Genomic DNA, 26,925 nt, shown 5'->3' on the forward strand with positions numbered 1-26,925 from the left:
GAACTCCACTGCAAATTTCAGAGAAGTATGAATTTTAATACTGTGTTTCAGGTTCTTGCGCTGCCTTGGAAAGTGCTCATTAAGTAGGTTCACCTTTAAATGCAAACCAAATTTCATTTCTCCCAGATCCGTACATGACAGGGAAGGCTTTGTTGTTGGGAGGGAATGAAACTGGGGTGGTGAGCAAGGAGGGCTGAATTTCACATATTCATTCAAAATAGCTGGTCAGATCATCAAAGGTAGGTCTCTGTTTCACCTAATATCTGGGAGGAAGGACACAAAGTTATCTACTTTTCAAAGAAATAAATAAAAACCAACTTCAAAAAAAAAGTATAAAAAAACCCTCAACCAACTGCTTACTGTATAATTATAACCACAAATGGGTGAGTACACATGTGAAACATCTGATTAAGGACCATGGCACAATGTGATTGCAGGCTGAAGCATGCCAGCTGCAATCGGAGGAGGGCTATTCTAGGTAGGGCAGCTAAAACAACAACAACCAGACAAAATTCTGAGTAGCTGGAGAAGCAAAAGCAGATTTCAAAATACAGCACAACCCCTAACAGCTTTAGAAGCAACAGCTGCATGGACCAGTTGCCTAAACCAGAAAAACCGTAGGCATGGCAGGACCTGATCCTTTGCCAGGGAAGCAGCCAGTCACTTCTTTACTTGAGAGTATGTCACGTTTTGACCCTAGAGGAACTTTACTTTGAGGTTAAGCATGCTTCGGATCACGGCCTTGCAAGACTTGCGCTATGCAGCTAAGAAGAAACCATTTCAAGAACCTCATAAAGGTATAGGGACCCCTAACCATTAGGTCCAGTCATGACCGACCCTGGGGTTGCAGCCCTCATCTCGCTTTATTGGCCAAGGGAGCCGGCATACAGCTTCTGGGTCATGTGGCCAGCATGACTAAGCCGCTTCTGGCAAACCAGAGCAGCGCACGGAAACGTCGTTTACCTTCCTACCTATTTATCTACTTGCACTTTGATGTGCTTTTGAACTGCTAGGCTGGCGGGAGCAGGGACCGAGCAACGGGAGCTCACCCCGTCGCGGGGATTCGAACCACAGACCTTCTGATCAGCAAGTCCTAGGCTCTGTGGTTTAACCCGCAGCACCACCCGCGTCCCAAGAACCTGATACTTTACCCTTAATGATTCAGAGACAATGCCTGGCATCTACCCTGAAGGAATCAGAAACATTTGGCCCAAAAAAGCTCACACCGTAATTAACCTGTTAGTTATTAAGGTGCCACAATTCTAGTAGCTGTTATCTGGCATTTCTTTATCCACCCATACATACAGCACTGTCAGTGTACAAGACTCTGCAGACTCCCATAGGCAAAATATAAACAGGTTCCTGTCCCTAAACAGCTTATAATGATCTACATTTGCAGAAACAACAAACAGTGGTGGGGAGGGAAAGCTCAAATACAGGTACTTAAAGCTCAGATACAGCAGGAAATGAGGATTAAGTAATTAAGTCAAGGGCAGGGCTTTCCCCCCAGAACCTCTCAGGTGGGCGCCATTGCCATTATAAGAGAACTAGGGAGGCAGCTTTCATGGTGAGTTCTGGCACCTCTTTTTCTAGAAAAATAGTGCTAGTAAAGGCTTTACGGATAAAGGTAGGTTTTTTGGAAAAATCTGAAGTTAACTGAAGAGCACTACACAAATCAGGGGAAGGAATGTACCAAGTTAGCAATGCCCGTTCCGCCCTGTATCCATCGCAAGCAGACCTGATTCTATTCCACTACAGTTTGGTTTCCATCCATTACTATGTCATGCTGGCAGAACTTTACGTATTGTTTGTCTTAACCATTGCCCATTGTTTTTACATGATTTCATACCATTTAATTCAGTGTATTAATTATACATTTTTCCTGATGTTAATTCCTGCTGTGGTCAATTAAGAACACAACCCTTTCGGAGTCTGTTGGATCCTCACATCCAAAATCTTGCTGCTGTTATCATGGCAAGATAATACACCAGATATCCTAATGAAACACCATAGTGCTTCAGCAAAATACAACTCACCGAACGCCTAATGACTGCCCAAAGAGGGTTAAAACAAGATGTGATTTTGTTGTTTGGATATTTTCTGCAGTGAACAATGGATAAATGCATGAACTTGAGATCAACATGTGAGCATTGCATGTTAAAAGCTTGGGGGCCTCTGTTCAGGTTTTGGTTGTGATGGGTGCTGGTAGAGGGGGGGGGGGTTAGACCCAAACATTTGTGTCATCACCCCAATTAAATTGGAGTCTTTTCATTTAGATCCTGTCCAATCTAATTTGCTTTATGCACTCTGGCTTAACAGGTTTATGAATCAGCCTGCTTGATGTTTTGGCTTTTATCTAATTTAAACTTGTGCATTTGGAAGAAAGCTTTGGCCTCCCAAGGGCTAAAATTTTAATCAGATGAACCCTAAACCAAGCATATAACTTGAAAGACAAATTCAGATCAAGTCTGTCCTGCAGGGAAACTAATGTTTCCATATGAACAGTGTTGCATATGCACAATTCTGATTTCTTACACAGCAATTTAGCAAAGCACGCTGCGCTCGTTTGTGCAACGCACTTAGACAAACAGGAAAAGATGCTTAAGGATTACACTAAATGAATGCAATCATATCTCGTTAAGCACAAGTGCTTTGAGGACAGCCGGTAGCAGTCTGCTACATAATGAAACTCAGGATCACTGCTTTGAAGCTTCATTAGAGAAAAGAAAAGCTACTGGAGCTTCAATGCCTTGGGCTAATCTGGACAATGGCACCACAGCTGGAAAGGGAGCAGAAGCACTCTAAAAAAAACCAACACCCAACAGCCTAATTTTATACCTACCACTGGCCAACCAGGCAAGGGTGTAGCCTAGATATTTATGGATCCTGGGCAGAGAAACAGGGTATTTTGGTTTGGAAAAAGCTTCACATTTTACCCAGATGGGCAATGTATTTGTTCAAATATACGTTTTTCTTTCTACAAAACTAAAAATACAGCATGCAGAAGCACACACGCTGTTGTGATACTAGCTAAGACAGCAAACAAGTGCATAGGGTAAGGGCTCAGGTTGCTACCTCAGCACCACTAGGCCACACTGCAGCTCTCCAAATCCCTAGGTACAGGCTGTTTTGGGACTACAACTCCCATCATCCCTAGCTAACAGGACCAGTGGTCAGGGATGATGGGAACTGTAATCCCAAAACAGCTGGAGGGCCAAGTTTGGCCATGCCTGCCCTAGGAGTTAGGGACATTTTCTTAGAACAAACATAAACAGACCTAACCACTAGCCTATGGCTCATCTGTGAAACTACAATACATTGGGCCGGATTCAACTATCTGGTCCAGCCAGCAAAAAACCAAGCAAGGACTTCTGCTAGCACAACAAAGCTTTCCTTTCTCTTCTGCTGCAACCCCCCCCCCCAAAAAAAAACAATGTCCAAGAGGCGGGTATCAGGAGAACCCCTGGAACAGTGCACGGGGAAGCAAGGACAAATTGTCTCATCAAGCAAGCATAAACACTTGCGGCTGGAAGAAGAATCTTTTTGCCACTACAGTCATACCTTGGTTCTTGAACAGCTTAGCTGACGAACGAATCAGCTCCCAAATGCTGAAAACCCGGAAGTAAGTGTTCTGGTTTGCGAACGTTTTTCGGAAGCCAAACGTCCGACGCGGCTTCCGCTTGAGTGCAGGAAGCTGCTGCAGCCAATCGGAAGCCACGCCTTGGTTTTCGAACGGTTTCAGGAGTCAAACAGACTTCTGGAAAGGATGAAGTTTGAGAACCAAGGGATGACTGTACGTTTACTTCTTCTCAGTACGGCCCTTTTACTCTTCAGTGGTCTAAGTCAAATACGAATGGCTAAAAGGCAACTTTTTGAACGCACTGCCACCTGATGCACCAAAGACTTAACTCTCACCCTGCAAAGTGCTGACTCAGCAAATCCTGTATCAGTTACCTGCTCTCTCTCCTTGGATCAGCAACTGGGGAGAGGGGCACACAGCTCTCATCTTAGAATCATAGAATTGTATAGCTGGAAGGGGGCACGGGGATCATCCAGGGAATCTTCCACCCAATGTGGGGCTTGAACCCTTGACCTTGAGATCAAGGTCTCATGCTCCACTGACTGTATCAAGGACAAGGCTGCTCAATGCCAGCTTTATGTGTTAGCTATCAGATCATAAGCCAACCATCACTCGAGTTTATTTTGATATGCTTTTTGCTGCTACTACTACTACTATAGCAGGTATGGTCTCCTCCTGTATTTCAGTTTCAGTTTCCAGGCAGCAAGAAACAACACACAACTTGTGTTCATATAATCAAATAGCAACAACAGCAATATTTTCTGCCAAGTTGTACTGTTAAAAAATAAATCTCTAAATGGCCCTGGGAGGGAAGGACAGACTTTGTCCATGAGCCAACAATTGGCCATCACTTTTCTACTGTAATTATGTCATAACGAAAACTATGTGTGTATACAAGGACAGGAAGGTTGTGCAAGGAAAGGACTCGGTTGACACAACCACTTCTGAGAAACCATGAGCACATCTCATCTCCAATCCTGAAATGAACTACATGGAACCATGTGCTCAAAGTGAGCTGCTGCACACCACCAGTTGGGCTGCATGGAATTGTGGGTGTATGAGGGGATATTTTCATGAACCCAGTGGCGTTGCATCCTTCGCTGGCATGTGTACACACCATCCATCAGGCGGAACCAGGGGCTGGGTGTGGAGGGTAAACAAAACCTGCCACAACAGTCCAACCCTCGCCACAGCGGCCGCCACATGGACATGGGGCACGGAGGGTTCACGGGGCCCCGCTGCGCTATCTGCCCGCCCGCCAGTGCAGGGAGGAGCCTGGCCAGCCGACGTGACCCATGGTGGGTGCATCCCCCACAATACTGGCCAGGTGGCCATTCAGCAAGGGGGCCTGGGGCACAGCGGCACAGCCAGGCCAGGCTCTGGGGCCCAGAGGCACCCCCCCACACACCCCCACAGGCAGGGCAGGGATCCCTGCATGGGGGTGCCTGGCGTGTGCCTCCTCAAAATCATGCTCCCAGGCCCCCCAGCCATCACCACGCTATGCTAAAACAAGAGCCAATGTGCATATGTACATATGTAAATGAGCTCCTACAATGAACAGGCCCAGTATTTGTAAGACATTCAACTCCTGCCTTCCAATGTGGACTTAGTGACTGTTTTTTTCAAAACTTGATTCCTAAGGGAACTCCAAGCACATGGCTAAAGGAAAGAACTTTTCGTTTAAGGACCCAAAACAAAGAGTTAGGGGGCTTAGGCCTGTGGCCTCAATGCATGCAAAGCATTTTCCCAGCAGCTACAGCAAAAGCACTTTGGAGCTTATACTCCAAACTGTCCTGCCTTCTTTATTTCTTTTTTCACCCTTTATACAGTCTTCCAGAGGCACTGTATCTCATCCCTAAGTAATGAAGGTTTTTTTTTAAAAAAAATGGGGCAGGAAAGCAGACGCCTCCTTGTTTCAGGGGAATACCCATGCTACTGCTCCTCCCTTCCTGCCCACAAAGGGAATTTTATCCATTTTAACTTGTGCGGTGAAAAGCAGAAGGAAGAGGGCAAATGAAGTTTCCGTCCCTCCCTCGGCTCCAAACGCATTCCAAAGAGATGAGTTACCCCAGACAGAAGGAATGCACAATAAGAAGAAAAACCTTCGCTTTAAAAAGCAGAAAAAGCAACTCCTCCAGCACACGCTAGTGCTTATCGAGCATTGCAAAAGTGCAGCACCTCCCTCTACAGCAATGCCCAGCCACCTTTTGTTTTTAGTTGCCTTCTGCTTTATCTTATCGGGTACTTTGAAGACTAAGCGGCACTCTCCGTCCCTTGCAGCACCATACATTAATCGTGAATTCATTTTCAAATAAAAAGGGGCGGCCGGCCCTTCCCCAAGGTCACCCAGCCACTGTTTCAGCGAAACTGAACTTCAAGCTAAATGCACAAAGTTGTTCTGGAATGCCCTAGGCCATATCAAATCTCTTTCCCAACCAAACACGGAGCAATTTCTGTTTCCTGAGCTAACAAAACCAACACAGCATTTTAAACCTTTCGCACTAGTCATGCTTGTGCTATAAAAATTATCATCTGTCAGTGGCCAAGAAACTCAACTTCTGGGAGCCTCTTCCTAGTTTAGCTGTTGGTCACCCTTGATAGATCTCAGCGTCTTTCATAAGACCGCAACACAGGAGCCTGTTCCGCTTCCTTTTCTAATGCGGGGTGAAGATAGCCACAAAATATGTGATCACTGCACAACTTCTAGTTTCTTCTGGATACGCTGTTGTGCTCAAGTGCATATGGGGAAACCAGCCATAGATGAAAAAGATAGCGGCTGCAAAGTCCTCTGCAAACCAGCAGCCCACATGTTAGTCATAGGTTTACAGTGGTACCTCTGATTACGTACTTAATACGTTCCGGAGGTCCGCTCTTAACCTGAAACTGTTCTTAACCTGAAGCACCACTTTAGCTAATGGGGCCTCCCGCTGCTGCCGTGCCGCCGGAGCACGATTTCTGTTCTCATCCTGAAGCAAAGTTATTAATCCGAGGTACTATTTCTGGGTTAGCGGAGTCTGTAACCTGAAGCGTATGTAACCTGAAGCGTATGCAACCCCAGGTACCACTGTACAGGTTATCACCAACAAAAACCAAGAAGAGCATCTGTGATAGACCAGATCAAAGGTCTACCAATTCCAGAATCCTGCTTCTCACATCAATGAACAAGGTGCCTAGGAGAAGCCGACAATGGAGCAAGTAACTTTCTCCTGCAGTAGCTCCCCAGCAACCGATAGTATTTAAAGGATGCTCTCTCTCTCACCCCTAGAGTAAGGATGGGGTAAAATTGGATTCAGTTCACATTTGAAGGTAAATCAATCTAATCTGCACTTTCCAAAACATAACTGAAGCACAGGTATCCTTCAAAATTCACACTACTCTGAATTTTGCAAAGCAGCTATCCAGCCAAGTAATGTGTACAAAAATGAATCTACTGGGGTAAAGTGTATATAAAAATGCACGTGTTGGTGAAAATAACATACAAACATGCATTATACGAGGGGGGAAATGCTTTAAAAATGTGTACATTTGTCAAAACCGCATACAAAAAAATGTGTTCATTAGGAGAAATTCACACTAAAATACTTAAGAATTTCCATGAGGATTATTTTTTCTAATTTGCTACAGAAACCTGGAGGACTGAATTTAAGATTGGAAAAAATGAGAAATCAAGAGAACAGAAACTGGCAGATCCATTCATCCCTACCCCGGAGGTAGCAGGTAGCCATCCCTACTAGTAGTCACTGATAGCCTTCACCTCCATGAATTTGTCTAATCTCCTTTGAACGCTGACACCAATTGGTGTCCCTTAGCTGCGGTATTGGAACAAAAATTACATTTACACTTTTGAAATTATTTTAAGTCCAACATGAGCTGTATTCCCATGCATTGGCCTTATTTGTATGTCTTGCTCAACCGTAGTACAATGGTGCTTCGCAAGACGAAAAGAATCCGTTCTGTGATTCTCTTCGTCTAGCGGTTTTTTTCGTCTTGCGAAGCAAGCCCATTGAAGGATTAGCGGCTTAGCGCTATTAGAGGCTTTTAGCTGCTTATCTGCTGATCGGATCAGCTGATAAGCGGCTTAGCGCTATTAGCGGCTTTTAGCTGCTTTTAGCGGCTTGTCTGCTGATCGGATCAGCTGATAAGCGGCTTAGCGGCTTAGAAAAGGGGGGGAGGGGGGAAAAACCAGCAGGAACTTGCAAGACATTGTCGTCTTGCGAAGCAAGCCCATAAGAGATTTGTTTTGCGAAGCACCTCCAAAACGGAAAACTCTTTCGTCTAGCGAGTTTTCCGTCTTGTGAGGCATTCGTCTTTCGGGGCACCACTGTATAGTGTGACATAAGTGATCCTGGGTGAGCCTTGGGCTCAAGAGCAATCTCTCTCCCCTCTCCTTCTGCATGGCCAGAAGGATGAGGATAAAAATCTTTGCTTCTGTGTTTCCTTACAGTTACACATTCTATCCAAACCAACGAACTGTTAATGTTATCTATAGTTTGTTTGAAACAAGCCAACTTGGTGTGGCTGAGATGAGAAGGAGCAAGGCAAGAAGAAGAAGAAGAAGAAGAAGAAGAAGAAGAAGAAGAAGAAGAAGGGTAGTAGTAGTTTGGATTTGCTATCCCGCTTTATCACTACCCTAAGGAGTCTCAAAGCGGCTAACGTTCTCCTTTCCCTTCCTCCCCCACAACAAACACTCTGGGAGGTGAGTGGGGCTGAGAGACTTCAGAGAAGTGTGACTGGCCCAAGGTCACCCAGCAGCTGCATGTGGAGGAGCAGAGACGCGAACCCGGTTCACCAGATTACGAGTCCACCACTCTTAACCACTACACCACACTGGCTCTCACCACACAAGCTTACCTAGGATCACTTCATGGTTTAAACTAGGGCTGGAGAACCTGTGGCCCTCTAGATGTTGTTGAGACTCCAACTCCCATCAACCCCAACTAGCAAAGTCAACGGTTATGGATGATGGGAGTTGTAATCCAGCAACATCCGGACAGTTTCCCCATCTGATTTAAAAGTATAGTTTAGTGCAGGGATAGTAAACAGCTCCCATCAGGCACAGCCAATTAAGATGGTTAGTTGTCTTCCACAACATCTGGAGTGCCCCAATGTTGTCTACCTCTGGGTTTAGCATGACACCCAAATGCTGCCATGGAAAGCTACCATGTTAGGGAGAAGATCACTGAGAACGCAGCCAACTGGCATCATCATTCTCCTATTTGGGTGGAGGGTGGAAAGCGTGAATATCTGGCTCAGCCAGAGCAGCTTCCTCAATTTCATCAGTATTCGGATGAAGAGAACAGAAGTCTAACACTGGTTTAATTTACAAGCTAGTTCTTTATATTTGTTACCTTGCCCTGATGGTCGTGCTTCATTTCCCAGCCCCTCGGCAACTCGAGCTGCTTGTTGGCAAACATATTCAAGAAGCCCACCAAATCTCGATTATGCTGGTAGCGCTCGAAGTGGTGGGTATCCCGCCGGACTTTGGTGATCATGTGCTTCAGACACGTATTGTTTGTAAACATGCGGTAGGCACTCTGGACGGTGGGAGGGGGAGAAGAAACAAAGACAATTATTTTCGGAAGCTAAGCGTTAGGCTTTGAATGTCTATGCAAGCTTTGGAAGACTGGATAAAGGGGGCCTTAAGAGTTTTGTCATTCATCTTGTACAAGCAGCAATTCAACCTAGGCGATCTACCGCTGGGTCATTTTAAAATTGACCTTGAGGCTTTCTAAAACTGTCATGTCAAGCACCAGCAGGAGGGCTTCAGGTACAACCTCAGTCAGACACATGGGAAACAAAAAATATAGTTTCTGTCTCTGAACCCATTAACAATTACAGTGGTACCTCAGGTTAAGAACTAAATTCGTTCTGGAGGTCCATTCTTAACCTGAAACTGTTCTTAACCTGAAGCACCACTTTAGCTAATGGAACCTTCTGCTGCCGCCGTGTGATTTCTGTTCTCAACCTTGAAGCAAAGTTCTTAACCCGAGGTACTATTTCTGGGTTAGCGGAGTCTGTAACCTGAAGCACCTGTAACCCGAGGTACCACTGTACTGAAAATTGTTGTTATTTTATTTCAACATACAGCAACATCATATGGATAAATAATGAAACACCCCACCCAAACACAGAAGCTTGTACTTAAAAGGTAAAGGTACCCCTGCCCGTACGGACCAGTCTTGACAGACTCTAGGGTTGTGCGCTCATCTCACTCTAGAGGCCGGGAACCAGCGCCATCCGAAGACACTTCCGGGTCACGTGGCCAGCGTGACGAAGCTGCTCCGGCGAACCGGCACCAGAGCAGCACACGGAAATGCTGTTTACCTTCCCGCTATACAGCGGTACCTATTTATCTACTTGCACTTAAGGGTGCTTTCGAACTGCTAGGTGGGCAGGAGCAGGGACCGAGCAACGGGAGCTCACCCCGTCGCGGGGATTCGAACCGCTGACCATGCGATTGGCAACTCCTAGGCGCTGAGGTTTTACCCACAGCGCCACCCTAGCTTGTACTTAGGATATTATTAATATCCCACTTAACAAATTAAAAAGTGGGACCCGCAAAAAAATGTTGCAGTGTGGAGTGCACTCCTGTTCTGTGTTAATGTTTCGTGTTCCACCGAATACTTCTTTCAGGAAGCTCACTCCACTCTCTTGACCAGTTTTCAAATCCTTTCCCTGAAAGACACTCACTGAGCTGTTTTGAGAAGGGAGGGATGTCTCCTTAAGGTTAAAAAATTCTATTGCTGTATCCCTAGGGGATCCCCAGAACACAGTAATGCCTGCCTCTTGTCTTTCAGTAACTGCCTTCTTGTTAGGAAGAGGTCATAACTCTGCACTTTACAACAGTAAAGACTGAGAACGAAAAACAGTTGAAATGTCTTTTTCTCTACATTGACTCTTTCTCTGCCACCCTACCCTGATTAAACCCTTTTCTCCAACTGCGTTGGAATACTCCTGTCCATGAAACGAAGCTCTTCACCCAATTCCCAATGGCCTAGGGTTTTACAATCATAAAGGCTTCTCTGAATGTGGTCTTAATTTCAATGTGGTCGGCTCTACAATCTCCAAAACTATTACAGTCACACCTTGTGTTGTCCCGGGTTTCACCCCGCGCGCACACGCAGAAGCGTTCGGCATGCTTCGCACACATGCAGAAGTGTTCTGCGTGCTTCACGCATGCACAGGAGTGTTCTGCACGCTTTGCACATGCGCAGAAGCGCTCTATCATGCTCTGCGCTTGCGCAGAAGCGTCGTGCTAATTGCGGATTTTTCGGGGTGTGAACGGCACCCCGGAATGGATCGTGTCCGCAACTAGAGGTACCACTGTATACCAGTGTAAAATGCAGGGTGCTATCATAGAACCTTAGCCCAAACAGCAAACACCTTGGGATCTGTTTATACAAAAACCAAGGGAGTAAGTTCCCACATGATTTCCATAGGCAGCTGCTAACTTATCCATTCCAGTTGGACCTGAGGATCTGGAACACCAAGGAGTGTTAGCGTTACACTGCAGTAATGGATGTGGGTCATTTTGCTTATACTCCAGGAGAAACTGCTTTCATGGTGTTGCAAACTTCCCTCTTCGGGAATCCCACAAAAACCAGTGTGATAGGTGTGTGTTGCTGTGCAAATGTCTCCTCTCTCAGCAGTCTATCCTGTTATTCTATTCTTTCCCCTCCTCACAACATTTTACAATACATAAGAAATACACAATATGATCACAACTTGATGCAAAAAATGCTTTTCATAATTGTTACCTTAGTGAAAATGGCTTATATATGTTATTATTATTTATTATTATGCATATCTCAGGGCAGTTCACAACGTAAAAATACAAGATAATAAACACAAAATGCTTAATAAAGAAACCAAGAACAAAAGCAATTAAAATAATTATCTTACATACCAGGGGAGGGAGGGCTTCAGCCTTATGAAACCTGCTTTGACTTTTTTATTATAACCCTGAACTCCACCAACTGGAGCCAGTGTTGAAAGACATTCACTTGCAGGATAAAGGACATGGTGTCTCTGAACAGCTGCTAAACCCAGGGATTTGTTCTGAATGCAGGAAATGAGCTGAGCTCACAGTTCTCCAACATAAAAACACGTTCCTGGTTATCCCAAGCTTTCCCAATTTCAGCAGTATAATGGGGGCGGAGGGGGTCTTTCTTGTTATTCTCGCTGCTATTGCTAGATAATGGGGAGTTACTGGTCTACTGCAAACCACCCAGATGCCTACCAGTAGACCCCAATTCTGCCTAACCTAATATTGAGGGGGAGAGTGCTTATGTAGCCTAAATGTACCCACATGTTAGATGGAGCTATTGCCAGACTCAGGAGGACTTTAAGAGAGACACCCACACCTCAAAAAGAACCCAGTGAAGACGGATTGTGTTCAGTGGGCATGGAACACTGACTCGCTGTTGTGGGTGGGAACTAGAATCCTGAATAGGGAGCACGCCGCGCTGCAACATTTCGTGGCAGCTCTCACCTGCCATCGCTCTCATAATACTGGAAATGCAAACCCTCCACATCTCTGCAAGTGTTTGCGTACAGATATACTTGCGCCGACTACTCACAGGGTTAGAATGCAGCACTGTGAAGAATTCTGGGCTGATAAGGAATTTCACAGGGGGGGATTGTAGCAGTAGAGTAAGCCTGGATCTGGAGGTAGAATGAGGCAGCACATTCTCCCTTCGGAAATCTGACAAAGGGACACAACCATGAATTAGTGCAAAGGCTTCAGCATCGTAAACAACAACAACAAACAAACAAACAAACAAACAAATTTATACCCCACCCTCCCCAGCCAGGGCCGGGCTCAGGGCGGCTAACACCAAATATAAATTACAATAAAACGTAACGGGGAAAAACAAACAAAAACAGTTAATTAAAATACGGCTTAAAATACAGCTTAAAATGCAGCCTCATGTTAGTAGTAGCCCATAAATCAAGACCATAAAGGGAGGAAACATCAGATATTTACCTGAGCCAGGTATCCATGCTGGTCCTACATGGGCCAGCAAAAAAACCACACACACACACAAGGGAAAATTTATAGCAAATCCCATATAAGGGGTCAGCGTGAGTTTAAGCCGAAGGCCTGGCAGAACAGCTCCGTCTTGCAGGCCCTGCAGAAGGATGTCAAATCCCGCAGGGCCCTGGTCTCTTGTGACAGAGCATTCCACCAAGTTGGGGCCAGTGCTGAAGAGGCCCTGGACCTAGCTAAGACCAATCTAACCTCCTTGAGGCTCAGGGCCTCCAAAGTGTTGTTGTTTTAGGACCTTAAGGTCCTCCAAGGGGCATACCAAGAATTAGCTGTTGTTCTTCCTTTATCTTTGTTATAGAATACTCTTTTCTCGTTCATACTTAACTGTAACAGTTTTGAAATTAAATAGACAACCGAAAGAATGCTTGTTGGATCCTTATTTCAGGTGAATAATGAACACCAGCCAGTCTATAACAATCAGACCTTGGGGGCGGGGAAACAATCAGATTTTGAAACACTAATGTTTTCCCTGTACTTTACAAGTCTGCTTTTTACTTACTATTGAAAATGCATAAACACAATTTTAAAAAAACCAAGTCTGGTTTTTAACACAAGGGGGGAATTATATATGATGATAATAATAGGGTTGTTATTTTTATTATTATTATTATTATTATTATTATTATTATTATTATTATTATTATTATTATTATTAAAAAAATTGCAGAACCCAACCATAAGCAACTGGGTGGAATTGTATTAAGCTTAAAAATGGGGGTGAGCTGGAAAGAAAGAGGAGAGGAGAGGAGAGGAAGGGGCAGGAGTTAAGGGAGAATAGAAGTGATAAAAATTCACCAAGTTCTTATCAACCCAATGAATTCAGTATAGGCCATTGCAAAGCTGAAATCAACTTAACAAGCTGCAGTTTACACCACTATATATATTATACTTTTAAAGAAATCTGGATAGCCACTACAGCAAGGTGTGGTTGCATGAGGTGGAAAAGCAGGTTTTGCTGCTGACATTTATTATGCAAAAAAAAAAAAAAAAGGAAGTAAATGAACCCACGGAGATGGAAATCCAGGATTAACGTCACAAACTTTTGCTGTGGCTCTTTGGGTGAGCCACACTTTTTGTCCTTTTGACCTCACATGCCTGCTACAAAATGAATCACTTAAACAGGTGCACTTATTTCAAATGTACCTTTTTTATGTAGAATTGGTATTGTTTGCAGCACAAGGTTTGCAAAACTGAACTGCCTTTGTATTACTGTGTCGCGGTAAAGAATGGTTTAGGCTGTGCATGAGCAGAAAAGAATCTAGGCAAGCCTTGCGACTCACACATTCCCTATTCCCCTCTTCCTATGCAGCCAAGTATCAGGAATTAGGAAGCTCTTGCTTTGTTTTAACTGCAGTTCGTCATGTCTTCTACCATTGTTTTATTGGTAAATTTGCTATGATGTTTTTGAGTTTGATGTACTATGCACTGTCTAGAAGCAGGGATCACCAACCTGGTGCTGGTGGGCAACCTGCTACTTGTGGAGTCTTCCAGCGGTGCCCATAGGCCGATGCCCCAAACTGTGAGGTTTCTTTCTTTCTTTCTTTCTTTTTAAAAAGAAAGCATCTAGCACTCCTAGAAAGAACGTTATGGGGCGAAATGTGCAAGTACCGTCTTTTTTTGTGTATAGCACGCCCCCGTGTATGACGCCCCCTGTTTCTGGGGACTCCAAATTAAGAAAATGGGGGGAGATTGTATACGTGTATAAGACGACCCCCAATTTTAAACATATTTTTAAAAGAAAAAAACCCTAGTCTTACACACAGAAAAATGTGGTATCTTCCGAGAGATTTCTGTGAAATGGGAGTGATGTGGCTATATTTTCCCTGGTTCTGAGATATGCATCCTGTTGTGATTGGACAGCAACTCTGTGTGTGTGTGTGTGTGTGTGTGTGTGTGTGTGTGTGTGTGTTGTGTGATATCCATAATCAGGCCAGCAGGAAATAGCCAACTTCCCACATTAACCAGAAGGCTGGGGCGCCAATGGTGTGTTATACCACGCCCCTTCCACAGCAACCATTTTGTGACTGGCAACCACGACACTTTCTCAAAAGTGCCCACTGGTTCAGTTGGCCTGGAGAACACCGTTGGGACAGGTGGCATAGAAGCATAATGAAATTTAAAAAAACAACTAAGGAGAAGTGTGGCACTAAATGGGGCCTTACCTGCATTAGGCTGCTGGAAGTCTGCATCTTCTCCAGCTCCATCCATAGGATTTGGGTGCTCTTCCGGTCTGTCGTTAGTCATTGTCCGTCGAATGCTCTGGTACCTGAAGTTCCAAGACTGGTATTATGTATGGTACCCAATAAATACATCAGAGACTCCAGCACACTCAACACACCAGAAGTCAAATCGTTAAATGGCTTTCCCTCAGGCTTTAGGGATCAGGCCTGGGGTTGGGAGTGCAGGGAGTAGCCCGGCACAATTCCTTTTTTCCCTTTTTCTTTTTAACTTGAGAACTTCTTCATGACATGATCCTAGCCTATCAGGAATCAAGTAGTGAACAAGTTGACATCAAAGATCCACATAGCCAACTGTGATTTAGCTACATGACACCATCGCCATCAAGGGCAAAAGCAGCTCATCAAGGGCACACTCACTTCCCACCTTCCATCCCCAGTGCTGAGTTGCCGCTGTACATAAAACGTCAATATTATAAAATACCGTATTTTTCGCACCATTGGACGCACTTTTTTCCTCCTAAAAAGGAAGGGAAAATGTCTGTGCGTCTTATGGAGTGAATGTGTGGTCCCTGGAGCCAAATCGCTGTTGCCCTACGCTGCTGGGGTGCTCTTTGGTGGGGTGGGGGAGGAGCCACGGTGCTCTGCCGGCAGCCTCCGTTTTCCCCTGAAGCCCCGGCAACGTTTGCAAGCAGCGGGAAGGCTGTGCGTCTTTGCCCTGCGCTCCTGGGGTGCTCTTTGGGGGGGGGAGCCACACTGCTCTGCCTATAGCTTTTGCATTCCCCCTGAAGCTCCGACAAGGTTTGCAAGCAGAGGGAAGGCTGTGTGATCCTGGGGTGGAGGGGGGAGGAGCTACACTGCTCTGCCTACAGCCTTTGCTTTCCCTTGAAGCCCCGACAAGGTTTGCAAGCAGCGGGAAGGCTGTGCGTCTTTGCCCTGCGCTCCTGGGGTGCTCTTTGGGGGGGGGGGGAGCCACACTGCTCTGCCTATAGCTTTTGCATTCCCCGTGAAGCTCCGACAAGGTTTGCAAGCAGAGGGAAGGCTGTGTGTTCCTGGGGTGGAGGGGGGGTGGGGAGCAGCAAATTGCTTTCTCTCAGTGCCTCCTAATTCAACTGCAAAGGATTGCCTAACCGGATTCTGAGCTCCATTTGAAGTTTAAAAATATTAAGTTTGGGGATTTCTTCAGGTAGCAGTTTTGCAGAAATAGTCATAAATACATGCTAAGCATTTCCACAATTCAGTATAAGTGAGCTCAGCTAAAACCGAGCAGGCATCTGGCTCAGGAACAGTTTAAACTAAACAACTATAACCAAAATAAAAAAATTCCTTCCAGTAGCACCTTAAAGACCAACTAAGTTAGTTCTTGGTATGAGCTTTCGTGTGCATGCACACTTCTTCAGATACAGAGCAGTGTATCTGAAGAAGTGTGCATGCACACGAAAGCTCATACCAAGAACTAACTTAGTTGGTCTTTAAGGTGCTACTGGAAGGAATTTTTTTATTTTGATTATGGCAGACCAACACGGCTACCTATCTGTAACTGCAACTATAACCAGACATTCTGTGTGTTTGTGTGTGGACCATGTTTCTAGCAGCTAATCTTTATTGCTGAAAAGAGGCACTGATATTCCACTCCAAATCTATAATTCATTATACAAATTCTTACAAGTACAGTCCACCTATACCAAACCAAAAACATTGTGTTCTCTTGTTATTGAATGGAAGCTATTTATCTGCCCTCTTTTCCTCCTCTGTTCTTTGCTCAGTCACTCCATTTTGAATCTTCCTTTCAAAACAACCATGCCTGTTTTGAGAAAACTTCAGAGATTTAGGAACTGGAGCACAATCATTTGATCTCTTTGCTGTTCCTCCATACTCCAAGCACTTCTCATTTGCACAGCCCTGGTTTCTCTCCCTGACTATTAATATTCTTGATTAATAACAGTAAAATGCTCAAATTTTAATTTTTGTGACTGCTGCCAATACTGACTTCCCAGTGATGATGAAAACAGCTACATTATAATGGAATGTCTGTCCTTTTTCCATTCTCTTCATTATATATTGTGGCTCGCTTTAAAGCAGCAAAGTGGACAGGAGCCACCCACTTTGCTGTTTTAAATAGTTTAGTACAACATTTGAGTTGGATTTTTTCTTCTTATTATTTTCCTGCTCTAAAAACTTGGTGCGTCTTTTGGTCAGGTGCGTCCTATGGAGCGAAAAATACGGTAATTCTGGAAATCTCCATAAATATCTTCACACCTTTTCAAGTGGCGCCCCCACCCCCGGAGCTAAGAAAACATGAAACTCACCCCTCCCCTTCACCGTAACGTATCTTGCATGCTTATTTACAGACTGGGAGGTCATTATTTCTGGAATAACAACAAACCTTACATATGGCGTAAGTTATTCCCAACCAGGCAAAGTTTTTTGATTTGAAACAATGTTGTCTGATCGTCTTCTTCTTCTTCTTCTTCTTCTTCTTCTTCTTCTTCTTCTTCTTTCTCCTTCTTCTTTCTCCTTCTCCTTCTTCTTCTTCTTCTTTATTCAGAATAATGGTACATGGCAGGACAGATATTTTTTAAAAAACCTGCATATATAACAACCAATTTGAATAATACTCACCTGCGATTCAGTTGCTCCATTTGCTGTATGGAGTTGGAACGCTGAAGGATCTGTTGGGCCGGGGGAGCTGTGGGACGTTGCCACGTTGTTGTCCTGTTCACGTGGTCCACGTAGAATATCCTCCCGTGGCTGTCAATGCGTGCCTCCCAATCTAAGGTAAGAAGACGCATTGTAAAACACAAGGGAGCGGGTATTTTAGAGCAGTGCCTCCAAAAACCTCTGCTAGCCAGCATCCCTATTTTCTTTTTTTGGCATTCTGTAAAAGGCAAAATCAGGGGACACGGGTGGCGCCGTGGGTTAAACCACAGAGCCTAGGACTTGCCGATCAGAAGGTGGGCGGTTTGAATCCCCGCGACGGGGTGAGCTCCCATTGCTCGGTCCCTGCTCCTGCCAACCTAGCAGTTCAAAAGCACATCAAAGCGCAAGTAGATAAATAGGTACCACTCCGGCGGGAAGGTAAACGGTGTTTTCGTGCACTGCTCCGGTTCGCCAGAAGCAGCTTAGTCACGCTGGCCACATGACCTGGAAGCTGTATGCCGGCCCCCTCGGCCAATAAAGTGAGATGAGCGCCGCAACCCCAGAGTCGGCCACGACTGGACCTAATGGTCAGGGGGTCCCTTTACCTTTACCTAAACGGCAAAATCAGCCACCTTTTCCTCATTACACCCAATGCAGAGGCGCAGCAGAAATCTGCACACACAGCTTAAAGCTGAATCATGCTGAGACCTAGCAGGTAGACTCCTCTGTACTCAGGAGCTTTCCGTTATTTCATGGATTTATTCCTCATGGCAGACTAGCGATCCTCTTGTGACTCACTTATGTGTCTTGATGCACAGTTTGGGAGTTACTGATTTAGAGACTCTATGGAATGAGCGCCATACCCAATGAAAAAGGAGGTAGCTCAGTGTTAGAACACACAAGTTTTGTGTGCTGAAGGTCTCAGGTTCCATCTCTGGCATCTCCCGTTGGAAGGATCTAATAGCAAATGACGAAAAAGGCCTTTGCTTGAGATCCCAGAGAGTGGCAGCCGGTCAAAGTAGACAGTACCGAGCTAGATGAACAATAATCTAACCTGTTATAAAAGCAGCTTCCTATGTCCCTATGAAACAATTCGATTTCCACTGGGGAGGACATCACAACAGAAGTAGCATCTCCAGGGACATGGAAGCAAATGGCTTCAAGCACATCCATATGCATTTTTTGAGCCTGGTGAAACAAAATGTGGCATGTTTCACACACAACCTCTGGTTCTCTCAGAGACAACGCTTTTTTGCAGCGCTTTCCCCTTTTGTGGGGGGCATATACCCTGAAATCCTGGGAATTAATAAGGAGAAGCTTCTCACTTGGTGGCAGGGCCTCATCCACTCTCTGATAGCGACTAACGTCCTGGCGAACCGAGGGAAGAGTTCTAAGAGGCTGGTGCCCATTAGTTTGGGAACCTAAAAGACAAAGAAGCTGTTTCACTAACAATTTTCAACGGAAACACGAACAGTGTCACACTTTATATTAGGGTTTCCCAAATTTAGGTCTCCAGCTGTTTCTGGACTACAATTACCACCACCCCTGACCACTGGGCCTGCTGGCTAGGGATGGTGGGAGTTGTAGTCCAAAAAAACACAGCTGGAGACCCAAGTTTGGGAAACCCTGCTTTAGATGTTCCAAAGGAAATCCTAACTGAAAGAACAAGTTTGAAATGATCACCCAATGGTCTTCTTTTCTGAACAACATGCCAATGTGTTTCTCTAAATTGTCACAGAATAGACTTAGCAGATTTATAGCAGGCGCTCTCTCTCTCTCTCTCTCTCTCTCTCTCTCTCTCACACACACACACACACACACACACACACAAACACACACACACACAATACATGCAAACTGCTTTTGAAGAGTTTGGATTTGATATCCCACTTTATCACTACCCGAAGGAGTCTCAAAGCGGCTAACATTCTCCTTTCCCTTTCTCCCCCACAACAAACACTCTGGGAGGTGAGTGGGGCTGAGAGACTTCAAAGAAGTGTGACTGGCCCAAGGTCACCCAGCAGCTGCATGTGGAGGAGCGGGGATGCGAACCCGGTTCCCCAGATTACGAGTCTATCGTTCTTAACCACTACACCACACTGGCTCTCATTGATCATTACTAAAACACACTGTGCTGTTATCCTCATCAGCACAGAATTTGAAAAACTGGAAGATCTGGGGTTTTGTTCAATAGAGGCACAGCTTCACTGATACAGGGTTTCAGTTTCAGGAAAATCACCCACCCTCCTGCTGCTCTGTAGGACACCATCCACACTGTGCACTAGGAATGTAAGAAGAGCCTACTGGATCAGGCCAATGGCCCATTTAGCCTAGCATCCTGTTCTCACAATGGCAGCCCAGATGCCTGTGGGAAACCCTCACGCAGAACCCGAGTTCCGCCCACCCTCTGGAAAGGTTTTGTGGGAGTGCAGAGGCTACTGGAGGGAAAGATGAATAGAGGAAGGTCAGTAGCATGAATTGCCTTCTACTCAAAGCCGTTGGCCAAAACCTGAAGACCGTGCTCATCACTCCATGAGAGCTCTCACACAGGAACCTCTTGGTCTATGAATCCCAAACTTCCCGCTATTGTTGGACTACAACTCCCATCAGTCCCAGACACCAAGGCCAAGGGACGGGAATGATGGGAGCTGTAGTGCAACAACAGCTGGTGGCCGAAGTTTGAGAAAACAGTAATTTGACAGATAGGGAAAGTAAGATAAGTAGATGGGAGGCTAGAACAGCTAAACAATAACGCGTAACTTACACACCTGCACACTTCTGAGCATGTCTAGGTTTCTCAACGAAAGGGAGAAAACCCTGAAGGGCTGTGGGAGCCTTTGCACAAGTGGTTAATTATCTGCATGCATATTCTCCAAAAAAAAAAAAAAAAAAAGGTCTGCTGCTGCTGCTGGATGCAACGTTTTATTATTCAAAACGTAATTCATGCGTTTGAGATAGCTAATGACTACTCTGCGCTGTAAATTGAGTCCATCACAGAATGAAATGAGGTTAGGTGGGAGGGCAAATACAACATACAGATGGACTCAGCAAGGCACATAATCAAGCAGTCCGCTCTCACAATCGTTACCTCCCGTGGCTCCATCCACCTGGGCAGCATCTCCCTCGCAAGCAGCCTGCACCCCTGCAGCCCCTTCCTCCTGAAGCTGCCCACGTGCAGCTGCGGCCTGCAGGCTCTGCCTCCTCTGCCAGATCTCCTCGGCCTCATCTCCATCCTGCAGCCCGCTGGCTTCAGGCAGCTGCCCCTCCTCTGGAGTGCTCGGTATGTTCACTGCGGGCAAAGAGGCCTGAGTGCACACAACTTCCTGGGTCTCCGGGGCGGGCTCGCTGCTGGCAGCATCCATGGCGCAAGCTCCCTCTTCCTCCTCCTGGGGAGAAAAGGCCGGCGTCTCAGGAAACCGGGCGCTTTCAAAGGAAGAGCACTGCGTGTCGGCGGACGAGAGTCGGGGAGCCGTGCCTTCGTTGCACGAGCCGTCGGCCCCTTCCGCATCACTTTCTCCCTCCGGCCTGGTGCTCGATTCGCTTACACTCTCCGTACGGGCTGCGTCGCTCGGCTCAGTTTCTGATGAAAACTGAGAAGGTTCTGATCCCTGGTCGACGGATTCAGCCTCCCTGATTTCTCTTCTGCCTGCAGGAGCAGACTCGAGAGCTCCTGTGTCCATCTCTGTGGCAGGCTGCTGCTCTCCCTCTTGGGGGATACAAATTTCATTGCCAGGTGGGTCAACTGGTCCGTCATCCTGAGGTTCTTGAGGATTTTCGGTTTCTTCTCCTGCCTGCTCTGCTTCAGGAAGCCCTTCAGAGGTCTCCTGCTGGCCATCAGAAGGTTGCAATGGCATTTCCTCTTCTGGAGCTCTCTCGCTTTCCTCGAGGCCCCCCTGGCTTTGTGCGGTCTGGCTCGGCGAACAGTTTAAGCAAGTCGCTTCAGCGTTCCTGGCAGCACCATTCAGCATGACTAACCCGCCGCCATCATCATCATCATCCATCAATGACTGGAACCCCAAACCTTGGTGGTATTCATGCTCCTCTTCATCGGAGTCAATGTGAAGCATAGCATTAAGCCTAGTGTCGGTAGGGAAGCTGCTCCTCAATTTTGGGGACGGCCCAACAGTTCGCTCGTTGCAAACGGACGTCCCAGTCCTAGAGTGACTGCTTTGCTCTATTGCATCCAAGTAGTCGTTCAGGGAGTCCTGGCGGCCTCTGGGAGGAGATGACCTGGAAGCTGCAGAAGTCAGATCTTCCTGGTCCGTTTCCAGAGTTGTACTAGTCCTGAGAGAATGCCTTGTGATGGCATCTCCAGTTGATTCCTCAAGGATCGGGCCGTTTGAGCAAACTGGAGGCGGGTCATGATGCCCCGCAGGAACATCTTCATCGTCAGAAGGACTCCCTAAATCTCCGTTTACAGAGTTTACTCCTAGCAGCGTCCCCACAGCTTCCGGTGAAGAATCTACAATGAAAAACGCAAAGAATGACTAGTGATATAATGATAATTTATTATTTATACCCCGCCCATGTGGCTGGGTTTCTCCAGCCACTCTGGGCGGCTCCCAACAGAATATTAAAAATATGACAGAAGATCAAACATTAAAAACTTCCATAAACAGGGCTGCCTTCCAGATGTCTTCTAAAAGTCAGATAGTTGTTTATTTCCTTGACATCTGATGGGAGGGCATGCCACCGAGAAGGCCCTCTGCCTGGTTCCTTGTAACCACACTTCTCACAATGAGGGAACCGCTAGAAGGCCCTCGGCGCTGGATTTCAGTGTCTGGGTTGAACGATGGGGGTGGAGACGCTCCTTCAGGTATACTGGGCCGAGGCCGTTTAGGGCTTTAAAGGTCAGCATCAACACATTGAATTGTGCTCGGAAACATACTGGGAGCCAACGTAGGTATTTCAGGATATAACCCAGAGGAGACTCACAGGAGTACATACCTGAGTAAAAACACTAAACTTTGGGGACAGGTATTTTTCTTGGTGGGGAAAGTGAGGGAAGTTCAGGTTTATGTTAGCTGCATGTATGGGATGTTTATGCCAACTGGTTTGGATGAAGATGTTATATTTATTTAAGCCTCTCCCCACCTTTCACAATGGATATGGGGCCACAAATCTAATGACATGTACAAGCTCTTGAAGTTCACTGCTCCACCAGTTTAGAGTGTGGGGAGTAGAAATGAAAATATTGTGACAGCAGGTATGGAAGCCAGCTGTACCACAACTGCCATGTCAGGGAGACCAGCTGCGCAAGAAGCATTCAATAGGTTGCCACCACAGTCTTCTTGACCCCGTGGCTGCTGGCTGAAAAAAAATCACTCGGCTATGAGCCAGTTATTTGCCCTGGTTGAGAGAACATCCAGGTAGTGCCTCCTCATCACTGAAAGAGCAAAGCAGTTTTCTTTCTTTGTGAATCATCATGGGCACGCATGTGTAGGATGAAGCCAATTATCGTAGTTTCGACGGTAAAAAGACAATGTTCCTTGAGCTTTTAACCAATGTCCTTTCCAAAACCTCGTCAATTCTTTTTTTAAAAAAATTAAGATTAAGAGACCAAAGGGGAAAGACAGAATGGTGCTTAAAGAAAAACAAACATTAAACATCTAGTTAACCAATGGAAGGCTATTGCTCACAAAGGCAGAATTGACACTACGTGCAGAAACAGCACGTAGCACCTTTGGTTGGTCAAAGGTGAAAGGTGAATAATAAAACCGCTATGCTCTGTATTTAAGGTCTTTGAACCCAGGCAGCTTTGACCGACAGGTTGCCTGGCACAGCCGATGAAGTTCAGTTGCATGCATGAAAGGCACTGTTAACACCTTTGGGGAGCAGGTAGATGGGCAGCTGTTGTGTGAGAATATCTCAAAGGCTATCTCAGTTTGGGGCTCAGGTTGTACATTCCAAAGCAGGGGGATTTATGGGGGACTAGAGACATACTCATGGGAAGGCAGATCCAAGTCACAGTGGGGCAGCTACGGAACCAGGTGGGGCAGATAGCTACACAGAGAGTATATACAGACTCACTGCAGCTTTCTTCCGCAGGATCATTTTAAAAAGTGGTGAGGTTGTGCAGGGGTGGGGTGGGGGGGGACGGCAACAAATCTTATGAAATATACCGTCATGAAAATTCCTGCAATGCTGTCAGTTCTTTCAAAACCAGTTCTGGAGCATGTATGGTGCTCAAGAAAAGACACTTAACCGCGTTTCTGAATTGCATGCTCTTGTACATGAACTTAGGCTTAGCACGTAACCACACACTGATATATAGCAATGTGGGTGTGAGCTTTTTACAAAACGGTAATATAAACACTGCCTGATTTTTTTTAAAAAAAAGAAGCAGGAAAGCCAGAAGCACATTCTGTACCACGTGCCTCTAAAACAGATCAAAGGTTTCATATCAGCTTGAGCTTTCAATTTTATTGCAACATAAAATGAACAGCCCGTGAATATAGCATTAGATCCACATTCCCTAAATAAAGAGAAAGAAAACTTAAAAAACATTAATTTATAGATTTATACAGCACCACCGAAGTACTCTACAGAATAAATTTTATATAAAAGGGCTCTGCTCTAAAAAATTAGCAATCTATGTTTCACTCTATTTTCCCCCACCCCCAGCAAACCTGAGAATGTTAGATTTGGGAGTATTACTTAAAATGGGAGCTAAGAGGCGACACCGGTAGCTTTTCTTAACAAAAATCAAAGCTTGCTAGATACGTAGAGCTATCTAGGCATACTAGAGCACAACAGCAATTGTTAAGGAAGTGAGGAAATGGTCAGACAAGGATTACTCTCAGAAATGAACAGTAAAATAAAGGAATGTAATAAAGCTAGGCACATAAGTTATATAAATGTAAATAAATAGGGTGCCTTATCAACATGGCCATAATCAGATACAAGAGATTATAAAATGGAAGGTGTAGCCCTGCATTTGTCTGTGTACAGCCTTGGTGGGCAATAATTTGGAAGCATCTGGTTAGGAGGGGTGTAAAGGCATAATTTTGCCGTTTAGTGGAAAGGGGTGGAGTGATTAACAAGATACAGACTGAGAGGGTGGGGAGAATTGAGATTCTTTAAGATGCATCAGTTTCAATTTCTATCCTTCTCTTCCCAACCTCTCTTTTGTTTCCCTGTAGCTATTTGGTTTTGTGAATAGTGACATATCTTTTACATATGGCTGTGGTTACACTGAGTTATAGCGCACTATAAATCAAAATATGGCTCAAGACACTTGGAAAGACGTAACCAGCCGAACATGAAACACCTTCCACCCAACAGCAAATGTGCAAGTTTTTGTTGCCAACTCTCACCTTCATGGATCGAAGATGTAATCTCTACCTTGAACTGAAGATAGCCGCTTACATGGTCAGCTGGAAGCCTTCTGCCAAGGTTGTAGCTGAGAATTTGGTCTCTGCAAAGGAGAAGAAATATATGAGGTCTCTCTTGTGCTTTGTGTAACTTTCAAAGTGCTTTCAACCACACCTGAACCAAAACAAAGAAACAAAAACCAGGGGAGACAGTTCCACAAATGTTCCTATTGAAAGTATCATCACCATCTTTTGTTTATTTGTTTCTTCAGTGGTAGAGAAAAAGTCCAGAACTATTTTCAGGAGAGATGGGCCAGTCTTCCTTGTCTGACTCTGCTCCAGAAGAGGGCAATGAAACTATTGCAAACAACCTGATCCAGCTAAGGAGAACTGTGCAGTGGTACCTCAGGTTAAGTACTTAATTCGTTCCGGAGGTAAACTGTTCTTAACCTGAAACACCACTTTAGTTAATGGGGCCTCCTGCTGCCGCCGCACCGCCGGAGCATGATTTCTGTTCTCATCCTGAAACAAAGTTCTTAAACCGAGGTACTATTTCTGGGTTAGCGGAGTCTGTAACCTGAAGCGTATGTAACCTGAAGCTTATGTAACCTGAGGTACCACTGTATATGGAAGCAGGCTACCAAATATTTATCAATAGATTTGTTAGCACTACAACCCCTTAAATCTTCTCCAGTTTGGTTCAAAATCTGAGCCAAATAAGAATTCTTGGCTCCCCCACTTGCTTCTGCTGCCCTCTTCTGTCTCCAAAAGCCATTTCCCACAATACCCACCCTCTAGCATCCTTCCTTGTTTCTTTTGCACAAGCCCTTGGGAGAACTTTATCTCTATTCTCTCTGGGTGCCTTTAGTGCCTTGTCCACCATAGCAAATGAGTGAAAGTAAGGGAGAAGTTAGTTTCGGCAGTGAGGGGGATAAAGTGGATGGCTTTCAGAAATGGCAGTCCCATGAACCAGGTCAGGAAAACTACCCAATACGTTCTGATTTAAGGGAGGAGAGACTGGGTAATTTCTGAGTTAATCCAAGGTGAGCTCCTGGGAGCTGTCTCACATCTCTCCTCATCACTTGCAAATCAGGATCCACACTGTGAATTCGATGCACATCCAGATGTGGACGTTGCAGTTCTGCAGGATGTTGCTCTCAGTGGGATGCACCTCTGGATGTCAAAAAAGGATGTGGCATCTAGATGTGCAACCCATTGTAAGCAATGCTGTGCAGACAGACAACATCCACATGAAGACCTGCATTTCTATGCACACACCTTAGTTACAGTGTGGATCCTGTTTCTACATGCAAATTTCTGTCACTGGACTAGAGATGTTTTGTGCTAAAATGGAGGTTTTACAACCTGGCAGTACACTATGGCAGGACAAGGAGTATCAGTCTAGTTACCTCATCAACAGACTGATTTAGAGTTTTGGTAGTATGAGGGCCACTAACTGGCTATGTGGAACTGTTTTATCACCACAGCAGCTATTTAATCCCTTGCTGATTGAGATCACATAGGCAACGGGAAAATAAAACTTTGTTTAAAGGGAAAATGCCAAAGAAAAAACAGTTGGGAGAAGAAGGAAGCTAGAGTGGACAAACACGTAAACAGTAAGACTAAGGGTGATCATTTCAGGCCACCCAAAAGCCATGATCTATTGCTATTTTGTTGATGTTTTAAATTACGTTTTACAGATGTTAACTGGTGTATCTTATTGCACTAGATGTTGCAAGCTGCCTTTATGCGTTTTATGAAAATGTGTATCATAAATATTCAAACAAACGACTATTTTTTGTGCGCAAAAAAAATGTTCACCCCTGAAAATTTGGCACAACTTTCCTGTGTTCTTAACAACATACTGTAGTAGTCACAGCAAACACACACACACACACACACACACACACACACACACACACAGTACAGCTATGACTGACAGATAATGGAAATAATTATAAATGAATCTACTGTGTTTCCTTTAACTGTCAGATATTCTTCAAATTCAAAAAAAAGTGCATAATTCAGCGTTACAAAATATTAAGTGGAAATATTCTGCCCCCTGGTGGCTTAAACAAATGTATTTATATTCTCTCTTCAGCTGGACACTACAATAAGAATAGTGAACTACTACAAGAGATGGGAAATGAGCATGTGAGCAATTAA

At 45.2% G+C, this 26,925-nt stretch overlaps 1 protein-coding gene across 6 annotated transcripts in view; it reads right to left on the reverse strand.

Annotated features, from left to right (window-relative positions):
• Window positions 1–26,925, reverse strand: part of HECW2 (HECT, C2 and WW domain containing E3 ubiquitin protein ligase 2) — a 206,983-nt gene that overhangs the window by 56,701 nt on the left and 123,357 nt on the right. For all 6 annotated transcript variants that reach the window (XM_081193300.1, XM_081193301.1, XM_081193302.1 and 3 more), the window contains 7 exons: window positions 24,763–24,863; window positions 20,535–21,908; window positions 18,772–18,867; window positions 17,429–17,579; window positions 14,792–14,895; window positions 12,160–12,284; window positions 8,929–9,114 (listed from right to left, as the gene is read on the reverse strand). In XM_081193300.1, the coding sequence (XP_081049426.1) occupies window positions 8,929–9,114; window positions 12,160–12,284; window positions 14,792–14,895; window positions 17,429–17,579; window positions 18,772–18,867; window positions 20,535–21,908; window positions 24,763–24,863 (2,137 nt within the window). The remainder of the gene's footprint in view (window positions 1–8,928; window positions 9,115–12,159; window positions 12,285–14,791; window positions 14,896–17,428; window positions 17,580–18,771; window positions 18,868–20,534; window positions 21,909–24,762; window positions 24,864–26,925) is intronic.

Source organism: Podarcis bocagei (assembly GCF_964188305.1).
Source record: "Podarcis bocagei genome assembly, chromosome: 1".
Taxonomy (NCBI): domain Eukaryota; kingdom Metazoa; phylum Chordata; class Lepidosauria; order Squamata; family Lacertidae; genus Podarcis; species Podarcis bocagei.